Below are 24,564 nucleotides of genomic sequence, written 5' to 3'. Positions count from 1 at the left end.
TGTGCAAGACCCTAAGTAGAGGGAATGTTTGTTTGACTGGTTAGAATTGCTAAACTTTAAATGGCTAGAGCATGCTTGTGGGGAATGATAGGTAAGCTAAGAGAGATAGTGGGGAGCCAGATAATGCTTCAAATGTTGTCTTTTATTTTAGATGGAGTCTTGCTGTGTTGCTTAGGCTAGAATTCTCAATCCTCCAGTCTCTGTCTTCTGAGTATCTCCAATGTTTTTTTTTGGTGAGGGGATTGAACCCAGGATCGCTTAACCATTAGGCCATATCCCCAGACCTTTTTAATTTTTATTTTGAGACAGGGTTTTGCTAAGTTGCTGAGGCTCACTTTGAACTTGTGATCCTCCTGCCACAGCTTCCCAAGCCACTGGGATTACAGGCATGTACCACCACGCCCCACTCAGATTTTGTCTTTTGTTGAAGAATCCTTCCTTGACTACTTCATCTTGTTAATTTAAATCTTTAAACATAGGTAGCAACTATAGAAGTAGTTTTCAATTTTTTTCCATATGTATGGATGATAATTACATTTGATACATATTCATATTTTTTAAAATGTTGATCTTAACCCACTAAAAGGATTTCTTAGTGTGGTAATTGTAGGTTATGACCTATGGATCTAAACAATCCTGATTTATGGCATGTACAAATATCAAACAAACAAACAAACAAAAAAAAACCCTGAACTATAGACTGCTTTTGTTATATAATTTACATATTTTTTTCATTATTAATAAGATGTTTTTAAGATTCATATGTAGTGATTGTACATATTTGCAGGGTACAGTGTGGCATTTCAATGTTTGTATACAGTGTGTGATTATTATTGTTCAGAGTAATTACTATATATATATCACCTCAGATATACATCCTTTCTTTGTGATGAGAACATCCAAAATCCTCTCTGGTCACTATTTTGAAATATCCCATTAATTGTGAACCATAGTTACCCTATTATGGCGTTAAAACATTAGAAGTTAACACCCTCCTGTCTGGCTGCACCTCTGAACCCTCTAACTATCATCTCCTTATTCCTTTCTTTTCCCCATCCTTTCTAACCTCTGCTAAGTAGTATTTTATTTTCTACTTTTTGAGATTTCAATGGAAGTTAACAAGAACATGTTTTATTTGTCTTTCTGTGCCTGAATTTTTCACCTAATATAATGTCCTCCAGTTGTCCATATAGCTGCAAATGACAGAATTTTATTCCTTTTTTTATTAAATAATATTCATATATAGATATACTCACATTTTGGTGGTGGTAGGGGCACTGGGGACTGAACCCAGGGGCACTTAACCACTGACCTACATCCTCAGCCCTGTATATTTTTTATTTTGAGAGAGGGTCTCACTAAGTTGCTTAGGCCCTCACTAAATTGCAGAGGCTGGCCTTGAATTTGTGATCCTCATGCCTCAGTCTCTGGAGCTGCTGGGATTATAGGCATGTGCCACCATACCCAGCTAATCACATTTTCTTTATCATTTCATCCATTGTTTGGCATCTAGGTTGATTTCATGTCTTGGCTATTTTGAGTAGTGCAATAAATATGTGAATGCAGTTATCTCTTTGACAAAATGATTTTTTTTCCTTTGAATATATACCCAATAGTGGGATTTCTAGATCATGGCATTTTTTTTTTCTTTTTCTTTTAGGAACTAACATACTTTTTTCCATAATGGCTGTGTTAATTTCCATTGCCACTAATAGTTATGAGAGTTCACTTTCCTCATCCTCAGCAGCATTTGTTATTTTTTTTTTGTCTTTCTGATAATAGCCATTCTAAATGATAACTCATCGTGGTTTTCATTTGCATTTCCTTGATGATTAGTGATGCTGGGCATTTTTTCATATACTTGTTGGCTAGTTGTGAATCTTCTTTTGAGAAATGCTTTTCAGTTTATTTGCTCATAATTTATTCAGATTGTCCACCCATTCTTTCATCTTATGAAATATTTCAGTTAAAAATCGTGACGTTAGGACTGGGGCTATAACTCAATGGCAGAGTGCTTACCTAGCATGTGTGAGGCATTGGGTTCAATCCTTAGCATCACATAAAAATAAATAAGGGTATTCTTCGGTCCATTTACAACTACAATTTTTTTTTTTAAATCGTGACTTCAGTTTTTGTGTAGTATTTAATTATAGTGCTTTGTTTACTTTGGCAACACAGGTTTATAGTGTTGTACTAGTGTGGAATTAAAGTGGATTTGTTTATTAAATGATTGTTATGCTAGAAACTGCTAGCTAGCTACTAAAATACATATACATGTAAGTTAAACCTTCCTTGACTTCCTGAGGCTTATGGGAGAGGAGAGCTTGTAAACAAATCATTTATTATGTGGTAGAATCCATATAATAATGGAAGTATGTTTAGGGCACAGTGAGAGAATAAAGAAGTGATTAATTCTGCTGAGCTCAAGGAGAGCTTGTTGGAGAAGGTAATGTCTGAATTGAGTTTTGAAGGCAGGATATTAATGGCTGATTAGGTAAATTGTAAAAGGGAGATTTCTTAGGCAGAACAACACATAAAGGAGCAGTATCATGAGATCAAATAGCACATTTGGGTACTTACAGATGACTCTGTATTGTTACATTATAAACCCAAAGGGGAAATAATGAGTTGATAAGGCTGTAGTGAGGCACAGGCCAGATCTTAAAAGGTCTGAGATGCATTGGAGTTACCATTTATTTAATGATTATGCATTTTAGGTGAAAATAATGTATAGTCAGAATTAATTCTAGGAAGTTGTCACATGGGAAATAGAGATACCATCTCTCAGTAAATCTAAAACAGCCAGGTTTTCCTCTAGTGATGAAGTCTATCACTGTGCCCTAGGAGTTGGCCTGCATTTATGGGGCTGTGTTGTACTGGGGGAAAAATTAACATTAAATTCTCATCATTGCAATGAGAAGCAGCATTTGTGAACTGAGATCTATTGAGGAAATGGGAGATTCATATTTCATTCTAAAACTAGAATGGTGAGTGGCTAAATCATTTTTCACTTCAAGTTAAATATACATTATAAATCTTACTGTTTTCTATATGTGATTGGATTACATAATTATATCTACATTTTTGGAAGACATGGATAAATTTGACTAAATCACATTTTTAGACTATTACAATGCACAAATTTCAAACAGACTGGGAGGAATATTTGTACATGCTAATTGACAAATTGTGTGTGTGTGGGGGTGGAGAGAGGGAGAGAGATAGAGAGAGAGATATTGGGGATTGAACCCATGGGTGCTCTGCCACTGACTTACATTCCTAACCCTTTTTATTTTTTATTTTGAGCCAAGGTTTTGCTAAGTTGTCCAGGCTGACCTTGAACTTGCCACTCATCTTGCCTCAGCCTTGTGAGTAGCTGGGATTATAGGCATGTGTCACCTTATCTGGGGAAATCTTTATTACTTTTTAGTTTAATGTGTGTTGGCATAATTTATGTGCTATAGATATGAAACTCATGAACTTATCTTAAACATGAATATCAAATATTTGTCATCAATAAATATTCTTATCCTTAGAATTATCAATATTTATATTCTAAGTTTCATGGATATCAATAATTTCATAATTTTACAGTCAGAGACACTGGTATGCACTGGTAGAATGTTATTAAAGAAACAAATGTAAAAATAGAAAAGGAAAAAGAAAAAGAAGATGTATCTCTGATAAATACAGTATACGGAAGTAGGAGCTTAATTCATTAGTACAGTTCCAATTTTTAAAAATTTTTGTTGTTATAGTGAGACACAATGCCTTTATTGTATTTATTTATTTTTATGTGGTGCTGAGGATCAAACCCAGTGCCTCACACATGCTAGGCAAGTGTTCTGCTGAGCCACAACCCTAGCTTAGCACAGTTCCAATTTAATGGTATCTTTTGGTATCTGAAACTCAAGAAACAAAAATAGCTTAGAATAAGGAATCTTTAGTTTGGGGGAGATGAAATTGTACTTTAATATTTAAAACTGAAGTTTAGGGATGTTTTTAGTAGAGTACACAAATATTATGTAGAAAAATTTGAGAGTAACTGTATATAAAGACAAAAGAGGTTTAATACAATGGAGAAAAGGAGTCCCAACATGCTGGGTGCTGCCTACAAGAATTTCCTGCTATAGAATTTGAAATTTCAAGACTTTTGCCTAAATTATAGTTCAGAATTTGATTTTTGAGGCTATAACATATATGTCACTTTTACCTGATTTTTTTTTTGAATAAAAATAAATAAAAAACTTTAAAAATGGAGCACAGATAAAGTACAAACATATTAGGACTTGCAAATAAATTTGATAGTTTTCTCCTGGGGTTATGTTATTAAGGATTTAAATGTGGGATGATGGAAATTTTAGCCTCTTTATATCTGAAGAGAAGATGTTTTGCTGATAGTGGTTTACTTTATAAAATGCTTTAGGAACAGTAGGGTGTGTTAGTGTGTAGTCCTAGTTACCTGGGAGGCTAAGACAGGAAAATAACTTGAACTCATGAGTTTGAGACCAGCCTGGGCAATACAGTGAGACCCTATTGTTTAAAAAAAAAAAAAGTTACAAATAGGTTGGGGTATAGCATAACTTCAGTGGTACAGCACTCAAGTACAAGGCCCTGGGTTTGATCCCTGGCACTGCAGCAAAACAACAAATTTCTAGTAGTTGTACGTAGGGATCAAAGTGAGTAAAAAGAGACCGAAACTCATCCTATTCTTTTATCTCCAGTTTGTGTTTACCCCTTTACCCCCTGCCTTTCTCAGTACTGAAGTCCTCTGGAACTTTAGGAAACATAAGTTGAGAAATGATGGATTGGGCTGGGCTAGAATTAGGGGTTGGATGGACTCTTACTGCATTTATATTTTTAATATGTACAGATGAGTGAAAGGATAGTAATGGAACATTTTGTAGAAATTCACTTGAAGCTGAGTGCAGTGGCGTGCACCTGTAATCCCAGTGGCTTGGGACGCTGAAGCAGGAGGATCAAAGGTAATTTACTTTAATTCAAGAAGCATGCAGTTCAGTTGTTTTTAATCAAGTATGATTTTGCCCCCATGAAATATTTGTCTGTATCTAGTGGCAGGCTTGAAGACAGGGAACAGGAAACTCAAAAAAAGAAAAAAAATTAGAAGCAGAATCAAAAACTTCATGATACAATCTACAGTAGATTGAATACAACAGAAGTATCAAACTAGAATATTGAGCAGATGAAATTATCCTCAAAGGCAAATTAAGCTCAAAGGCAAAAAGATGTAAATACAAAAAAGATTGTAAGATATATCAAGAAAGTCTTAATTGGAACTCCAGGAATGAGGGTGAGGGGATATAGAGCATTTGAAGAGATGTTGTAGGGTATTTCTCAGCCCCAATGAAAGATACCAATATTTAAGAATCCCAACGAATCCTACTCAGGATAAAAATAAATGCACACCTACACACATGATAAGAAAAATCACAGAAAACCAGTAATGGACAAAGCTTAAAAGTAGCATGAGTGAGTCCTGGGTTAATCCCTAGCGTGCTCCTGCATGCTCACGTGCACACACACACACACACAGAGTCACAGGTGCACACAAAGATATGGTTTACCACCAATATATTTCCAGACCCCAAACTGTCAACATCTCATCCATGAAAGATGATTTAAGCAGCACTGTTCTATAGAAATTTCTATGATGATGGAAATGTTTTTGATCTCGGTGTTGGCCAATATTGTCATAAGCCACATAAGGCATTGCTTATTTGTTTTTGTTTTTAACCACAGAGATGACCTTAAACTTGTGATCTTCCTGCCTCAGACATATAGGCTCTTGAGCACTTGAAAGTGGCTAGTGTGGCTGATGGACTGAATTTTTTATTTTGCTTATTTTAAATAGTCAAAAAAATGCACACATGCACAGATTGGACAGTGTGAGTTTTTTTTTTTTTTTTTTTTTTTTGTATTAGGGATGCTTTACCACTGATCTGAAGCCCCAGTCTTTTTTTTTTTTTTTTTGGTACTAGGTATTGAACTTAGAGGCACTCAACCACTGAGCCACATCCCCAGCCCTATTTTGTATTTTATTTAGAGACAGGGTCTCACTGAATTGCTTAGTGCCTCTCTGTTGCCGAGGTCGGCTTTGAAACTTGCGATCCTCCTGCCTTAGCTTCCTGAGCCTCTAGGATTACAGGCATGTGCCGCCGTGCCTTTAATTTCTTTCTTTCCTTTTTTTTTCTTTCACTTTTTTGTTGTGTGTGTGTGTGTGTGTGTGTGTGTGTGTGTTGCTCGGAATTGAACTCAGGGCCTCACGAATGGTAGGCAAGCACTGTATCACTGAGCCACATCCCCAGCACCTTGAGTCTTTTTAAGAGTCTTGCTAAGTTGCTGAGGGTCTGGCTAAGTTGCTGAGACTGGCCTCAAACTTCTTCTGCCTCAGCCTCCCAGATTTGTGGGATTACAGGCCTATACCACAGTGCCCAGTTTGGACAGTGCATTTCTAAAGGATATGTCTAAAGCAGAATGACAGCGATACTAGATGAACATGGTGATGGCACACTGTAAGCCCATGACTTGGAAGCGCAAGTGCAAGACCCTTAGCAATTTAGTGAAACCCTGTCTCAAAATAAAAAAAATAAATAAATAAAAAGGGCTAGGGATGTGGCTCAGTGGTAAAGTACCCCTGAGTTCAATCCCTAGTACTCTGCCCCTTAAAAAAAAAAGGGCAGAGTGATTCTACATTGTAGGAAGGAAAAATGTAAAGTGTAAATGAAAAGTAAAGAAGGTAATATATATTTGGAAAAATGAAAATGGATTTCATTAAACAGGAGAAATGTCTAATGGATTAAAAAAAGACAATCTTGTATTTCTAGTAGAAATATTAAAAGGTAAAAATAAAAAAAAAATGAGGTGCAGAACAGTGTTTAGTATGCCTTTTTGGGCATATTAAAAAGAAGTGGAGGATGGAGAGTAAGTGTATATAAATACTAATTTGTCTATGTTGCAAACAGAAAAATCAAAAAGACAAATAAATAAAATTGTTACCCTATGGTGAAGGGTGGGTGGGAATGGCATGACGGAAACAAGAATTAAGCTAAGATTCTGAGTATACCTTTTTCAATTTTAACTTTTGAAGTATGTTAAATATTTTTACACTTTCAAAACTTTCAGTGAATTAGACATCCCCCCCTCTGCCCCCAAATCCCTGAGATTAGCTGGGTGAGATAGTGAGTTTCTATAAGTTGTGCAACTCAGTAGGCTGAAGTTAGGAGAACAGCATGTTGGAGGCCAGTCTCAGCAACTTCACAAGACTCTGTTTTAAAATAATAAAGGAAAAGGGTTGGGGGTATAACTCAGTGATAAGTGTTTCTGAGTTCAGTCTCTAGTACTGTAAGAAAAAAAAAATCCCTAAGATCAAAAGATCAAAAACACTGTTGAGTAAATGAATCTACATATAGAATACAAAATAGTTATTTAAATACATGGAGAACTTTTTTTTTCTTCTTTTTCAGTATTGGATATTGAATCCCTGGCGTATTTTTGTTTTGTAACAGAGCCACACTAAGTTGTCCAGGTTGACCTTGAACTTGCAAACTATTCAGCCTCCTGAATAGCTAGGATTACAAGCTTCTCCACTGCACCTGGTGGGAAAAACACCTTTTTTTTTTTTAAGTTGTCAATGAATCTTTATTTTATTTATTTATATGCAGTGCTGAGAACTGAACCCAGTGCCTCACATGTGCTAGGCAAGTGCTCTGCCACTGAGCCACAACCCCAGGTCTGGAAAAACACTTTTAAGTGACTTTTGAGTTCCACAGTAAATGGTATATATGCTCAGGACAAAAAGACAGACAAAAAAATTTTAAATTTTATTGCTAGTTTTAATATGTGTTTTAATTTAATATCATTTGATATATATCATAGAATAAAGCAAGTTAAGTCTTTATTTAATGTGTTAGGAATCAATTGAGATACAAATATAAAATTAAACTAAGCAAAAAGACCTGGTAATGATTGACTTGAGTTGTGAATGTCAACATGAACTCACAATTTAAATATGTATTTTTTAATTCTACCTATGTATACATATTTTTCTTATCTTTGTGCACTAAAAGGATCTAGAAACAGTGTCACCTTGGTAGACAGAAGTACTTTTAATACTTTGATTTTGGTCGTTAAATACTTCTACTTAAAATTGAGTCCAGAGCTCATTCCAGGTCTGGTGCATACATACATAGTGAACCTGGAACATTTTGTGCCAGAAGCAAGAAAGCTTTGAAAGATGCAAAAGCCAAATTGAAGAGGCTATTGGACAAAACTGGGACAACCTGAACATCAAAAAGAATAGGAGTAATTTATTGGGAAAGTGAATATTTAACAAAACAGAACAACTGAAGGTGACTATCATATCTTTTCCTGAATCTGAAAATTGACAATTAAAAGCTATTATAAATTTAACTGCTTTTCACTAGGAACTATACTGTAGTCAATTAGGAAAGCCAAATAATAAATGTAAAAGGAATTATGGAATTAGAAAGTCACAATTTTATACAACATGTTGTGAAATAATTGACATGGGCCAGGATCATTAGTGGGTGTTAAAACTGATTAAAAGAAGAAAAAAAACCAAAGGTTGACTGGGAATGGGTTATTCACATGGTGCAACAGTGTGACGTTACAGATTGCTAGTTGGTCTCTAGGTAAAATGATCTGAGGGATCGATCCAGTCCATCATTTACCTAGTAATTAATCTTGGTATCATTAACAATGAACCAAAAGTTTTATGCTTCCTAATGTGATTCAATATCAAGTATACATCAACAATTATGAAATATTTTTGTCCCAAAATTTAATCTGAATTTCATCAGGCTTTTATTACTTTTAGTTTATAAGAAATACTGGAGACGGAGAAAGAAATTAGGCCTCCAGGTGTAGCTCATTGATAGAGCAAAGGACTAGCATGCATGAGGCCTTGGATTTAATCTCCAACACCACAAAATAAAAAGGAAGAAAAAAGAAAAGAAAGAGATTAAATGCTATTTTGAGGAGGCAATAGGAAAAAATCAGAAATGAGATTCAGATGAACTGGCTATTCATCAAATCATTTTCATGGGGGAGAAAGAAAGATGGGTAGGGTAGATGAGAGAGAAGGAAATTGCTATGGAATAAAATTAATATTTAGATAAGGCAACAAAATGCAGTGGGTGTTAGCAGTAAAGTACATTTTTTTTTTTATTTAAGAAGTAGGATAAAGCAAGACGGCCAGCTTTAAATTTAGAATGTGGATGATGGGCATATAGGTGTGTGTGTGTGTGTGTGTGTGTGTGTGTATGTGTGTGTATATATATGTAGCATACATGTTATATATATGCATATACATACACTTCTGTATTTGAAGATTTTTTAATAAAAATTTCAATTTTTATTTCTGTCATTGGGCACTTATTTGTAGTTTCTGTTTTTCTTTTTACAAATGATGTATGTGTTCAAAAATACACAAGATAGGGTAGCAGCTTCCTAGCTACCCTTCCTAGGAATCCCTAGGTCAAACAATACTCACATCTCTAGCTATACCAGATGTTGATATATTACTCTTCAGAATGGTTGTTCCAGTGGGAATTTTGGATAAGAGAAGCTTGAGATGTATGTCTTCCCTACTTGTGAATTCTTTGAGGGCAGGTTCTGTATTAGAGGTTCACACAGATATGTTTGAATGAAATTGTATTTCAGGAGAATTGCCTGGCAGCAGGGTGGAGAAAGTAGAGTTAGGTCAGCTAAGAGGCCATTGTGATGTTTAAGGTATGAGACTATGTAAGACTAGAGGCAGTGGGGAGAAGGAGATGAATATGAGAAATCTTGGGGAGAGAGAATCAAAATGTTTGTTTTCTTTTTGTTGGGCAGGATATTGATGGTTCACTCTTGTGGCTTATAACAGCCAAGAGTTGATTTGCTTTACTTTATAACAAGCAGGTAAGTTATACTTCTGTAATAATCCAGAGTCATGTACTGACTCATTCCAGTAGAAATCTAGCCTTATCTTCATCCTCTTGGTACACTCAAACCTCATTTGGTCTCTTCTTGAGATAAATATGTGTGATTAAAAAACAAATGAGTGATTTAATGCGATAAAGCACAGTGGATTGCAAAGATAAGAATTTAATAAAATATGTGAGGTTTCTCTCTTTTTTCTTTGGAACTGGGGATTGAACTTAGGGACACTGAACTACATATTCAACCCTTTTTATTTTTTCTTTTGAAATGGGGTTTCCCTAAATTGCTGATACTAGCTTTGAACATGCCATCCTCCTGCCTCAGCTTTCCAAGTCACTGGGATTACTTGCTTGTGGCACTGTGCCCAACTGGGTCCCTTTGTCTTTATATGATTTTTTGAAATCTTACAAAGGCCATATCCTCCTATAATTTTTAGAGGTAAAGCCTATCCATTATGAAAGGGATAATTCATCAGATAGAATGCCCTTATTTCTTATTTTAAAATGTTGTAGAGCTGGGTGTGGTACCAAAGTTAAAAAAAAAAAAAAAAAAAAAGACTTGTAAATTCTAAAGTTGATGCCTTTAAGAAGTTTTGACTAATGGTTCTAGAATATCTTGGTCCAACAGAAATGTAATGTGAACCACATATTTAAATTTATCTCATAGCTACATTTAAAAAAATCTCAAAAACAAAGTTAATTTATGGTATCTATTATTTAAACCCATATATATAAACACTACTTGTTTTAAACAAGTAGTCAGAGTCGTTAATCACCTATTTTTGGTACTAAGTCATCAAAATCTGGTGTGTGTTGTACCTATAGCACATCTCAAAATGAACTAGCCACATTTCAGTGTACTGTATCCTCATAGGGTTAGTGGCTAATTATATTGTACAGCTCAGTTCTAGAATATACTCAGTAGAAGTCTTTCAACACAGTTTGTTACTGATTTAATTTACTATCATTGATGGTGGCCCTGAGATGATCTTGTTTCAAAGTCCTGTTGATGATTATTAGATAAGTTCTGGCTTCTTGGCTAGATTTTTCTCTATCATACTGACTTGGCAGGTCCAAAAGTGACTGAGGGTCCAAATGAATCATTGGTAATATCTAGATTTATTATGTTCATATTTTTCCCTTTTGTTTCAAAAAACAAAGTTGACCTCAGATTTTTTGGGGTTAAATTGTCAATTTAAGTAGCTGCCAATAAAAAAAGAATTTTTAGTCAAGTTATAACCTTGATCAATGACAAGGAATTTATAGTTACAAGGCTAATTTAGGAATTTGTTTAGCTTTCTATTATGTTATTTCCTAGAGTTTGTCAAACTGTCAGCTTAGTTTACATTTAAAAACTTAAATGTTGGGACTGAGATTGTGGCTCAGTGGTAGAGCACTTGTCTAGCATGTGTTGAGGTACTCTGATCCTCAGCACCACATATAAATACATAAAAAATAAAGGTCTATCAGCAACTAAAAAATATTAAAAAACAAAGCCTTAAATGTTAGGAACTCATTGGTTGTCCCAAATATTTTTGGAGTGTCTACTGTGTATCAAATATTGTTCGTTTCATGAATGAGAAATTTATTGGGCATTTGACAGGTATAGTCTAGGCACAATGACCGGTTTTAACCAAGTAAACAGTAAATTTACTGTGGTGTGATAGAAGAAGTGATAGAGAGGACACAGGAAGAATATACATGAAGGACTATGTGTTCTTAATTTGAGTTATTTAAGGGGATTGAGGAAGGCTTCTCTGAAGAGATAAGAATTTAACTCTGAAGGACAAATAGGAATGAGGGGACTTGAGGATGAGAACATTGTTCTTTGCAGTGAAAATGCTTGTATAATGACCCAAAGGTGAGAAAAAGAGCTTAGTCCAACCAGTGGTGTGTGCCTGTAATCCCAGCTGTTCAGGAGGCTGAGGGGAGATGGTTCCAAGTTTAAGGTCAATTTTGGGGATAATTCATTAGATACATGTTTTTATTATTATTAATTTGGGACTCTGTCTCAAAATAAAAAGGGTCTGGAGATGTAAGTCAGTGATAGAGCACCCCTGGGTTCAGTGTCCAGTCCTGTCCCTCACACCCCCCTAAAAAGAGCCCAGTCCAATACATTGTCTGAGGTATGGAGTTCAATGGTAGAGATGGTGAGTAGTGTACATGGGGTGATGGCAACAGGCGCCCAATGTGTAAGGCCTTGTTCCTAAGGCTGAAGAGTTTGTATATGAGTGAACTGAGGAAGAAATTGGTTTCTGTTTAACAAGATTTAAAATTTTGATGGCAAAGTGGAGAAGAGAGAAGAACAAGAAGTGAGGCTTAGACACTAGTTTATAAGCTCTGTAAGAGAAAGGATGGAGGTATGGATATAATTGTGACAGAAAAGAAAAGCCAGCTGGCAGGTATTTACTGAGGGTCCACTGTATATCAGTGAAAAGAGGTAACAGGAATTGAGAGAGAGTTGGGAGATAAAAGTCATAGATCTTAATGAATTATTGGAGAGGTGAAGAAAAAGAGTCGAGGGCGACATCAAGGTTCTGAGCCAGAAATAAGTCAGTCCTTAGACAATTGAATTTGGAGATGCCTTGGAATTTATAGGTGGAGTACCCCTATAGAGTTGGAAACTTGGAAGCTGATAGGTAATCATGAAATAGAAAGTAGATAATATCCACTAAAGTAGAGAATGTAACTGAGAAAGAAAGGGGGAGGGTGCTGAAAATATAATATTGAGGAATGCCAATATTTAAAGGGGAAAAAAAGGAACCCAGTTGAAAGACAAGTAAGTTACCATTCTTGCCTCCAAGTATTTTATAGTTCAGATAGGTACAACCATTTGATGACAACTGAAAATCAGAGTATAATTTGGTGCTAAATTGTAACCCTCTGTTTTGTATGTAATGAAGTTAGGTAGGTAGAGACAGTGGTTACTACATTTGTGGTGCGTGAATTCAATGGGGATATCTGGCCTGTGGTCACTAGGACTTAAGACTGTGGCCTCTGTCAGAGTGATTATGCGTGAGCATGGATTCTGGAGCCAACTGTCTCGGTTCAAATTCCCACTAAGCAGGAAAATCTTGGGCAGTATGACCTTCTGTGCCTGTTTCCATGTCTGTAAAATAATGATGATGATAATAATTGCTACTTTATAGTGTTTTAAGATTGAATTAGTTAATGTATATAAAATTCTTAGACTGGATATGTGTATAATACATGAATGTTATATATTTATATATGTATAAATGTTAGACATTATCATTATTTAATTATTGGTGAGTCAGTGTGTCAATTGAGGGCCCATGTTTTGGCAGAATAACTAGGCACTACAGAGAGAAAAGGTTCCCTGAGCAGGAATGTTTGCTCTATAGAACACACATGATTTTGTGCAGGTGTTCATTTCTAAATTGTTAAAAAGTATGATTATGTTAAAATGAACCAACTATTATGTGTAAGTGTGGCGCACTAGTAAAAGCATTTTCAAAAATAAATGAAGTGGATGAAAAAGTGTCACAGAAGCCCAGAATGGGCATTTCCTCCACATTCTCAGGGACCAAAAAAAAAAAAAAAAAAAAGCCTTTTAAAACAAGGGCTCTGAAGGTGGTGAGAGGGTTTCTGTGGCTTTAGTCTTGTCTTCCTCATGTGGTAGTGGAATTTTCTTAAGTTACATTACCTAAAGAGAGTTATCCTGGAAGAAAGTTTCTCATGTAGTTTCATAGGAGACTGGGCCTTGACTGAGTCAGATGGATTAAGGTTCTGGCTTCAGGAGATGGGGACCTTGAGGAGAATCAGTTATTCTTGAGTTGGTACAGTCTTTTAGTAGATAATTTGGCAGTGTCTATTATGATTAAAATGTGATTTTTAAAAAAATCTGTGATCCTACTTGTCTGAATAATTTCTAGAAAAGTTCTAACTCATGTATGGTATTGAAACATTATAAGAAATTAAAATGGGATCAAGTAAATAATATACTTCTATTCTGTATTTCCTATTCTTACAGTATATTTTCCTATTTGCTGTAACAAATTAGCACAAACTTTGTATCTTAAAACAGAAGAGTTTTTATTTTACAGTCTGGAGGCCCAAAGACCTAAAATTAAGATTTCAGGAGGGCTATATTCCTTCTGGAGGCTTTAGGGGAGAATCCCTTTTCTTGCCTTTTCTGTCTTAAAAAGATGGTCTGCGTTTCTTGCTATGTGACCCCTCCCTCCATTGTCAAGGCCAGCAGTGCAGAGTCTTTAATTAAAATCTCTCTCCCCTACTCTTCATCTCTTTCATTCTCTCTGACTTGATCCTCTGGCTCTCATTGTACACCTACTTCTCTTGATTCTTTCTGCTCCTCTTCTCTCCCTCTTAAAAGGGCCCTTGTGATGCTTTGAACCCACCTGTATAATACAGGTTAATCTTATCTTGAGGTCCTTAATTTAATCACACCTTCAAACTCCCCTTTGATATGTAAGGTAACATAGATTCTGTGAATTGGGATCTAGACGTCTTTGGGGGACCATTGCTTGGCCTGCCACACTCTATAATACTGTGCAGCCACTAAGAAGAGTGTTCAGATCTGTATGTACTAACATAGGAAGATGTCACTGATAAGAGGATTCTGGTTAGGTAAATACAGAGTTGTAGAACAGTATAATATGATCCCTTTTCTTGTTTTGTATATGTGTTTCTATATGCATAGAGAAGTTCTGGAAGGATATACACTAAACATTTAAATAGTGTTTACTTCTGAGGAGCAAAAACACAGGAAGTCTAGAGATGATTTTGAAGTACATATTTCTTTTTTTCTCTTTTGGTACTGAGGATTGAATCCCAGGATGCTTTACCACTGAACCACATCACCAGCCCTTTTTATTTTTTAATTTTGAGATAGGTTCTTCTAAGTTACTGAGGCTGGCTTCAAATTTGTGATCCTCTTGCCTCAGCCACTCTCCAGTTGCTGAGACTACAGGTGTGTATCACCACACTTGACAAAATGATGCTTTTTCAGCATCTAATGTTCTACATTAAAGGCATCTAATTTTAATGAAAAGCTTTTAAATAAATAAAAATTTGTTTTTAATAACTTGCATAATAAATGCTTGCTATAGAAAAATTACTAGATAGAGAAAAGTAGACAACAGGGAAATTCATCATTTTTATTACCATGGTATATTGTTTCCAAGTATTTTTCTATACATTTCTTACATAGTTTAGATCGCAATGTGCAGATTTCAGGGGAGTTCTGATTTTAAACTGTTATATACTATTTGTAAATATTTGTAAATGAATACAATATTATCTATACTAAAATATTTACATATATAATGGTATGATGTCTTATACTTCAGAAAAATGTGTGTGAATGAGAAATGAGTTGACTATACATTGATGATATTTAAATGAAGTGGTGGTTGTGTATGAGTTTATTATACTATTGCCTATTCTTGTATATACTTATCAAAATTTTTCTATAGTAAAAGGTAAAAAATAAAAATAAAAGACTACAAGCCAGGCATGGTGGAGTATACTTATTATTGCAGTGACTCAGTGGCAAGAGGATCAAAAGTTGCAGGCTAGCCTCAGCAACTTAGTGAGATCCTGTCTCGAAATAAAAAGTAGCTCAGTGATTGAATCTCTAAGTATCAAGAGAGAGAAAGAGAGAGAGACTTCAGTATTTCATTATGACATGTTTTAGTTTCTTTAACCATTATTTATAATTGGAAATTTGCTTTTCCTTATTTTAAATAATATCACTATTAATATATATTTTTCAAATACTTTGAATTTATATGTGTAGAATTAATAAATGAAAGGGTAAGAACATTTTAAAGGCTTTTGAAACATGTAGTGCTAAATTGTTTGATACGGAACCTTAGAAGAGTTTTATTGAATTTTATAATTGTATTTGTTGAGCAGAAAAGTGATATAAAAAGTTTATCCTAAAATTTCTAATGTGAGACAATTAAGGTTTATTTATAACAGGCTTAAAATTTTGTTTTTACTCATATTCTTATTTAAGAGTGATAGTAACAATTTACATGGGTTTAGTACCTTACAATTTTATGGAGTATTTTCATGTCTAGTAGATAATATAATTGTTATAACAACTCTATAAGCCATATTATAGAAATTTAAAACAATACTTAAAGCTTTTGTGTAATTATTGGTAGTAATTCCTGTTACCACTAGATGGCCCTCTTGGAATGTACAGTACTTGTAAGGAAGACGTAGCTTTTGTGTAAATAATTTGAAGTTCCTCTGTAGATGTTATGAAAATAGATAAATTCAGGATAGAATTTATTACAATAGATTTGTTTTGGTTTCTTTCAAGAAGAAGGGAGTATTAAACTAGGTAGCAAGAATTGCTATTCAACACTGTATTTTCAGTGTTTTTAACATTCATTAAAATTTATTGAATTAAATTTTCTTTTGTTAAGGGTGAAAAGTTATTTGCCACACTAAAAAGCAACATTTTTTTAATCACTAACCCTTAACCCTTTAAATAATTTTATTTTAATGTAGCACTTTACCTCTGACAATTTAATATATAGATATTAAAATGAGTAAACTAAAGACTTCACCTTGAGCTAAGGTACTCTTGATCAGTTTTGCTATCTGAATACAGCTGAGTTCCTCTGTGAATTATTTCACTATATATATATGATTTTTTTCGGGTGAGAATCAAAGATGATTGTTGTCTTTTGGTATTTTTCATTATTTTACTAATGATCTTGACAAGAAAATTAGAGCATCTTTGATTTTGATCTTGCATATTCCATTGTTTTTTTGATCTTATTTAGATCCATTGCTACCTTTTTATAATATATTGCCCCATCTTCGAACTTGAAATGAAAATTGTAGTTAATATTTTTAGATCTGCATAACTTCAAAAAGTACAATCTCTTGCTTATAATATGAAGGAAAAATAGAAGGGAAGCAATTTAAAATAAAATGTTATTAAAATATTAAATAATTAACTAGATTATACCAGATGTCACAGTGAGGTAGTTGAATGCTTGCACCTGTATATAAAATCACTGTGAATGTGATAGTTATACAGTTAGCTCCTGTATCTGTGGGTTCTGCATTCTCAGATTTAACCAACAACAAATAAAAAATGCATGAAAAGAAATTGTGTCTGTATTGAATATGTACTTTTCTTGTCATTGTTACTTAAATGCCTATTTATATAGCATTTACATTGCATTAGTTGTTGTCACTAGTCTAGATATGATTTAAAGTATATGTGAGAATGTACATAGATTATATGCAAATATTATACCACCATGTTCAAGGGACTGAGCATTCACAAATTTTGTTGTGTTGGGTCCTGGAACCAATGCCCCATGGATACCAAGGGACAAGTGTATAAGCTGATTGTGTTGTATTGGTGATGTAGATACCAAAGTAGCATTGACATTGATGACACAATTTTCCAAAATGGTAAAGAGCTCTTAGTAAAGTTCTGAACAAAACACATGAATTCATGATATGGTTGCATTTTGGAAAATGTGGGATATATTAACACTGTGAAAAAACACATTTTGTATACATGTAAAATTTAGTTAGGTTCCAGTTTTAGATATATTTAGTGGAAACTAAAAATCATGCAGGATTCATGATAGTTCTTTGCAATGAGTATATAACATTGCTGGACATCTGCTATACCTTACACGTGTCTTTAAATGCTGCTAGTTCCCCCAGTAATCCCCCAAATGACTTCATAAATATACAAATGGGGCTTTTGCTACTACCTTTGAGAACTACTGATTTCTAAATATCCAGCTACATTAATCTACTATAGCTGTATATGTATTTATATTGCTCGTGGAGTTTTAAAATCAGAGTAACTTTTAAGTGTCCTTGGTCCTTAAATATGGTATGTTTTGAATAGTTAAGACACTTATAGAATTACAGAAGTTGATTTGCTTGTATGCTTTATCGTCTTATTGCAATGCTATAAGCAAGTCAATAATTTTGCTATTTTCAGTCTTTAAAATTCTTCAATTTCTTTATTTTTTCTGCTCCTCTTGTCCAGTAAGGTAGGAGTATATAAATTAATGTCATCATTTACTTAGTTGGAGTTATGTAATGTAATTTGTTCCTTTAACAAAAGACACTTTTTCAATTGGGAAGGTAGTATAACAACATTAAAGAAACTTTGTAAAGTGGAGGAAAAATTTCCCATAATCATACCATCCTAATACTTAATATTTTTCCATATTTTTTCTTTTTAAAAAATACATATTTATTTTAGTTGTAAATGTATCTTTATTTTATTTATATGTGGTGCTGAGACTCGAACCGAAGGCCTCACACATGCTAGGCAAGTGCTCTACCACTGAGCTACAACCCAAGCCCCTCAATATTTTTTCTTTATGTGTACATTTCAACATTCTTAAATAAAAACATTAGTTTTATATCTATTCCCTTAACATGACACAAGTTTTTGTTATTATATTGCTTTGCAACCAGTTAAATTACTGTATCTTGTTCTATTAGATTCTACAATTTAAATATTTTCCGATCTTTAGATTGTTTATGTTATAAAAATGATTGTTACATGTATATATACATATGTAATTTTTATTGATCTGTTTGAGTTTATGTTTTTCCTTTAGAATAGATTTTCAGAGGTGAAATCATCTATTGGACCCATAGACTTGAACTTTCTTGTAATTTTTGATAAATTTACCAAACTGACTTAAGTAAAGCTGATCCATTTATATTGCTATCAGAATACATGAGATGTCGATGTATGAAAGTATCAGTTTCACCTATCCTTGATTGTATTAGGAATTCCTTTAAAATTATTTACATTTATTGACTATCAATGACATAGAATATTTTGCTTATAAACTGTTTTCTCTTTTGCAAAATATATGGTCATGTCTTTTGACTATTAATGTGTGAAGTTCTTGCTGTTCATTTTTTCCTTTTTTGAATTTTGGGTTAGACCTTTTAAATAATGAAAACTTTAATTTTCTTTCAGTAATTTTTGTGGTAAACATATTCATTCTTTTTCCATCTTTGATTATTTTATTTTCAATTTTTTAATACCTAGAAGTTTCACATTTTTATGAAACGTAACAGTTATTTACCCATAGAGGATAATATGTGATATTAAAGAAAAAACATGGGATTGAAGTAAAAAAAAATCAGGATTCGGGAAGGAGATATTCAAAATTTTGTATTTGACAAAAGACCTAATATCCAGAATGTAAATAAGAATGTTTACAAATATCAGAGAAAGGAATACAATCTAATTCAGAAATGAAGAAAAGCCCTAAACTAGCACTTTATAAAAGATATCCATCTAAACCATCTGGCACTACCTATGGTGAAAGAATGCAAGCTGGTTTGATACTACTTGTGCAAAACATATTTAAAAACATTTTGAAAGATGTATTTCACTGTAGATCCAGATTTAGATGAAATTTTGCTTATTAAAATATAGAGTGTGTGTTAATGTGGCAAATTTACATTTTACTATATTTAATATAGGGGAGAAGTCAGTTTTTATTTTTCCTTTGTCCTTATGCTATCTTTAATAGGAAAGTATTGTTGCAGATTCTTTGCCTTTTGAATTTGTTAATTTTTAAAAAATATTTATTTTTTTGGTTGTAGTTGGACATAATATATTTATTTTTTAATTTATTTTATGTGGTGCTAAGAATCGAACCCAGGGCCTCACACTTGCTAGGTGAGTGCTCTAGTGCTAGGTGAGTGTTCTATGTAGCACTGAGGCACAGCCCCAGCCCCAATGTTAATTTTTACTATCAAGTCACAAAATATTCTTTAGAAAAAAGCCTTCATTAGAGATCAATTTGAAGGTGAAAATGCTGCAGTTGTCACCAAAAAAAGCACATTAGAAAACCCCACATAAAACTTAAATACATGTGTTATTTTTCTTATTCCTCACCATAGGATATAATGTGAATTATTTTTAAAAAATATTTATTTTTTAGTGGCAGTTGGACACAATACCTTTATTTTATTTATTTATTTTTATGTGGTGCTGAGGATTGAACCCAGGACCTCACAAGTGGGAGGCTAGCTGTACCACTGAGCCATAACCCCAGCCCCATGTGAATTATTTTTATTGTATGAAAGAGAACAACTCTAAGAAATTATCTCATGCCCTGTAACTGATAAACCTGTTTTGGATGTACATCTCACTTAGTTATTGTGCAAGTTTTCTAATGTTAGTGGCTACTCCTGGTTATTCCTCTGCTGGGTTGTTCTCATTTCATAGAATCTACCAAAAAAATACAACACTGGCATAGCATAATTCTTCATACTTTTAGGGACATCTTTTAATATAATTATTCATTTTAGATTTTCTTAAATCATTTTTAATTATGTAGTACATTTTATTCCTTCATGGCAGAAATAATCTTCCAAACTCTGCCAGTTTCTCTCTTTCACGCATGTGTGTACACACACACACACACACACACACACGCACCCTTTTTTTTTTTCCCTTCTAGAGTAATAGCTATTATTAGGATACGCTAATCAACCTGTCTTTCCTTCCTTACAACTTATTTTCCCTTGACCACTTACCTAACCCTCATAGAGTATATTATTGTTTTTTGAGACAAGTTCACATCCCACACACATTTTTCTTATATAAATCACAGGTTTCATATTGCCCTTCCCCTCTGGCCTAAACTACCTGTTTTATTTTTTTTAGGATGTTATTTAATATCATTGGGTAGTTCTCTAGCTGAATAGTCTTTCTGGGTCTGGAAACTTTCTTTTCCTAAGAACTATCTTCTCATGAATCTTAAGTGTCTCTGATATTCAAATCTTTCTTTACTTAAATACTCCTGTCATGATCTTTTTCTTACCTATATTTAAATATTTCTTATTCAAGAAGATATCACATACACATAGCACACTCTAGGCTGGGACATTACTCTGTCAGATCTCTTAAATTCAAGACACAAATTATTCTTTCTGGTTTCCTACTGAGACACATGGTCTAATCATAATAACGGTTAGACTTTTTTTTTTTTTAATAGTATTTTAACGGAACACAAATTGTGTCCTTTTCTGGAAGAATGTAAATGTTCATTGCATGTAAAAGGGCAGAAAATATTTATTTTAAATTCCAAACACAACTAGGTGCTGTAGCACACACCTATAATCCCAGCTACTCAGGAGACCAAGGCAGGAGAATTGCAAGTTCTAGGCCAACTTCGACATCTCCGTGAAACCCTGTCTAAAAATATAAAGGATTGGGGAATGTATGTTAATGGTAGAGTATCCCTGGTGTTGTCTCCAGTACAGCAGATAAGTAAGTAAATAAATAAATAAAATTTCAATACATTCACTATTGCAAAAATGTAGTAGATTCAGTTTAATATGCACCAATAAGGATGTGGCTCAGTGGTAAAACACTGAGTTTAATCCCCAATACAAAGAAGACAAAATTTGCACCAGTAATAGAACACAGTGTCTTATACTTTATTTTTATGAAGAATTTTATTACTACACCTTCTCCAATGAAAAGAGTTAGTTGCTAATTTTAAATTTTAGACTACCTTTTCTCTGATAACTTACTTTTACCAGCTATATTTGAAGAATTCAAACTTCATTTTATTCTAGGTAAACACTTAATGAGAAAGGAAAATATATTCCTAACATCCAAATATAAATTGCTTTTGTGTGATCTCCAGCTGTAGATTAAACTAACCATACTGTAACCTTTTGAAGGGATAATTGAAAGTGGACTTAATAATAAAGACAAGAGGGGAAAAGTCATGTCATATATAAATATAGATTTTGATGTTCAGTTCATCTATGTTTTGTTTAGATGTCCCTGGTAGATTTGGGAAAGAAGCTTTTAGAAGCGGCACGAGCAGGTCAAGATGATGAAGTTCGTATTTTGATGGCAAATGGAGCTCCTTTTACTACAGACTGGGTAAAGAATAACTTTAATGTTGTGGTTTCTTCTTCTTCTGCTTCTCATTTTTGACTTTTTCCAGATAAAAAATTTGTCAGTACTTTTAAGTGGTTAAAAAAACGATTTTTTTTTTTTGCAAATTTGTTTTTATTTTTTAGAATTATAAGTAACTTTTAAAATAAATGGTTCGTATAATTGTCTTTGATACTGGACAATTTTATGTGAGTATTCTGTCACCAAAGTTTTTCTTTTAGGCTTTGAAGTTCACTAATATGGGGTTAATATAATATGTATCTGCTTAGGATTTAAATTAAAGGTCTTTTAAATAACACAGGTAAAATTATAATCCAGAACGTAACAGATAAAGATAGGAAATGTAACTTCTAAAAAAGAAAAAAAAAAGTTTGTATTTCAGTTGATAATTGTACAACCTATTATAAACATGACCTAAGGGGAAGAAAGGAATTTGATCACTGTAGATCACTATAGAAGAAGATTGTGGGAAGGTTAAAAAAAAAAACAAAAAAACAAACCCTAAAAAACAAAACCCAAATTCCCCCAAACTGTTTAATTCCAGGGATAAATCAAAAGGCATGGTATTGGAAATATAGAGGACTTGAAATCTGGATTAATCCTCTGTTAACAATTATAAAGTCCAGATTTTGATTTTTTCCCCCTTTTTTACTTATCCCCCCTTTTTTTCCATGTAATTTTTTTTTATTCTGTAATTTCAGGCATAAATTTCAATCCCTGCATAGCCTTTATCTCACTTAAAAAATATTAAATCATCATGGATCTTATTTCCTTTATAATTGCATCCACTTCTTTTGTTTTGTGTTATTTTGAAGCAGATTCCAAAATCCATATAATTTCTTCCACAGATATTTCAGTGTCTGTCTTTAAGAAATAAAGATTCTTTCATTAGCTATTTTCAAGAAAATCTTAAATGTGCTGCTAAATTAGAAAGAAAGGAATTGTCAACCTGAAGAACTAAGTGAAGGCTGGAACTCAGAGAAATTTTCCCCTAGGAACATTTGCTGAATGTAGATCTACCTATTATTGGTTTTCCCACTTCACTAGTGTGGGGTTCTGAAGACAAAGGGCTGGGGCTACTCATGGAGAGAGAGATCTGATAGGAAATCCCTCTCTCCATAATTCTGTAATCCTAACAAGCTGCACCTTCAGCCTGTAAAGGTAAATCAGAAATACCCTCACCTTTTCTTTTCATGTGATAGGGTGTTACAAAGAAAATGACCTGACTTGACCCAAGGGACTAATAGAGAAAAGGAAAATTTTGTTGATGAAAATTTAGAACCACAAGCCATTCCTTAAATGTGTTTGCACTTGAACTCATATACCTGTGTATTTTGTAAACTGAGAAGTAAATTTGAAGTGTTCTTTGGACTAGGAATTACCTCAGGTTTCTGGCAGAAGAAAATACATATCCTTTCTAGAGTAAGGTACCTTTATTCCAGGTTTCATATTCACTAACGAGGGGCTGGGGATTTATCTTAGTGGCAGAGTGTTTGCCTAGCAAGTCCTGAGTTTGGTTCTCAACAAGGCCCTGAGTTTGGTCCTCAACCCTGGCAGAGGGTGGGGAGGAGCAAGGAAAACAGTATAAAAAATAAAAACAAGGTAACATATCCACTAATGAAATTTGAAGGAAAACAAACAGTTAAAAATAAACATAAAAACACAAAACAACTTGAACAATAACCTGCTGAAAAGGTTACAACAACTACTAAGGACTTTAAATTTCAGTAACAGGTTAGGCACAACTAGAGAGAAAATTAGTAAACTGGAGGATAAAATATGAAAAGAAATATGGATTGTAGACAGAAAAAATAAGTAGAAAATATAAGTGATACACTAAGAATCATAAAAGATAAGAAAGTCTACCATATATCTAACCATAGATCCTCAAGGAGGGGAACTGGGAGGAAATAATTTGAAGAGGCAGTCATGAAGAATTTTCCAGAACTGATGAAAGATGATAACCCAGAGATTTGAGTAGCCCAACAAATCTTCAGCAGGATCATTTTTGTAAAAAAAATAAATCCATATATAAGAACATTATAGTCCCCTGCAGGACATGTGTTCATCTGTAAAATTAACTAGGTGATTCAGAGAAATGAGATTAGGGAGGATAGGTCAGGAAGGAGAAGATCAGGGATGAGAAGTTTAGGGAAAAGAAGATCAGGGAGGAGAAGGTTGAGGAAAAGATCAGGGAGAACAAGGGACATGTGTTCATCTGTAAAATTTGGGCTAACAAATGTCTCAGAAACTTCACATTTCCCACCCAATATTTTCTAGGCAATTTAGTGACACCATTTTCAATTCATTCCTTGAAGGAATGAGCTCACTGGGGAAGTTCCCTAAAGTTCTTTATTCAACTGGCCTGGGACCTTCTTGCTGGAATTCCTGATAGTGATGAATACTTATTGGTTACACCTTGTTATCTTCATGGAGGATTGGGGCACACCATTGGGTCCTCTGAAATCTGTTACATTTTGGCCAATGAGATACCTTGTCCATCTAAATTTATAGACTTATCTGGACTCCTTGGCCAAGGTAATTCTAGATAACTCTATGACATTAGACTATTGTCCAAGCAAGGGGGAGTTGTGCTTTAGCTAATATGTCTTGCTGCATTTATGTTAACACCTCCTCACAGGTGGGGACCAGTATTGAGAAGATCAGGCAGTGAGC

At 33.9% G+C, this 24,564-nt stretch overlaps 1 protein-coding gene across 8 annotated transcripts in view; it reads left to right on the top strand.

Annotated features, from left to right (window-relative positions):
- Positions 1 to 24,564, top strand: part of Gabpb1 (GA binding protein transcription factor subunit beta 1) — a 61,135-nt gene that overhangs the window by 10,263 nt on the left and 26,308 nt on the right. For all 8 annotated transcript variants that reach the window (XM_027924956.3, XM_071608242.1, XM_071608241.1 and 5 more), the window contains exon 2: positions 21,766 to 21,873. In XM_027924956.3, coding sequence (XP_027780757.1) covers positions 21,766 to 21,873 — 108 coding nt within the window. The remainder of the gene's footprint in view (positions 1 to 21,765; positions 21,874 to 24,564) is intronic.

The sequence above is a fragment of the Marmota flaviventris genome, chromosome 2 (genome assembly GCF_047511675.1).
Source record: "Marmota flaviventris isolate mMarFla1 chromosome 2, mMarFla1.hap1, whole genome shotgun sequence".
Lineage (NCBI taxonomy): Eukaryota > Metazoa > Chordata > Mammalia > Rodentia > Sciuridae > Marmota > Marmota flaviventris.
This window is presented reverse-complemented; position numbering and strand designations above follow the sequence as displayed.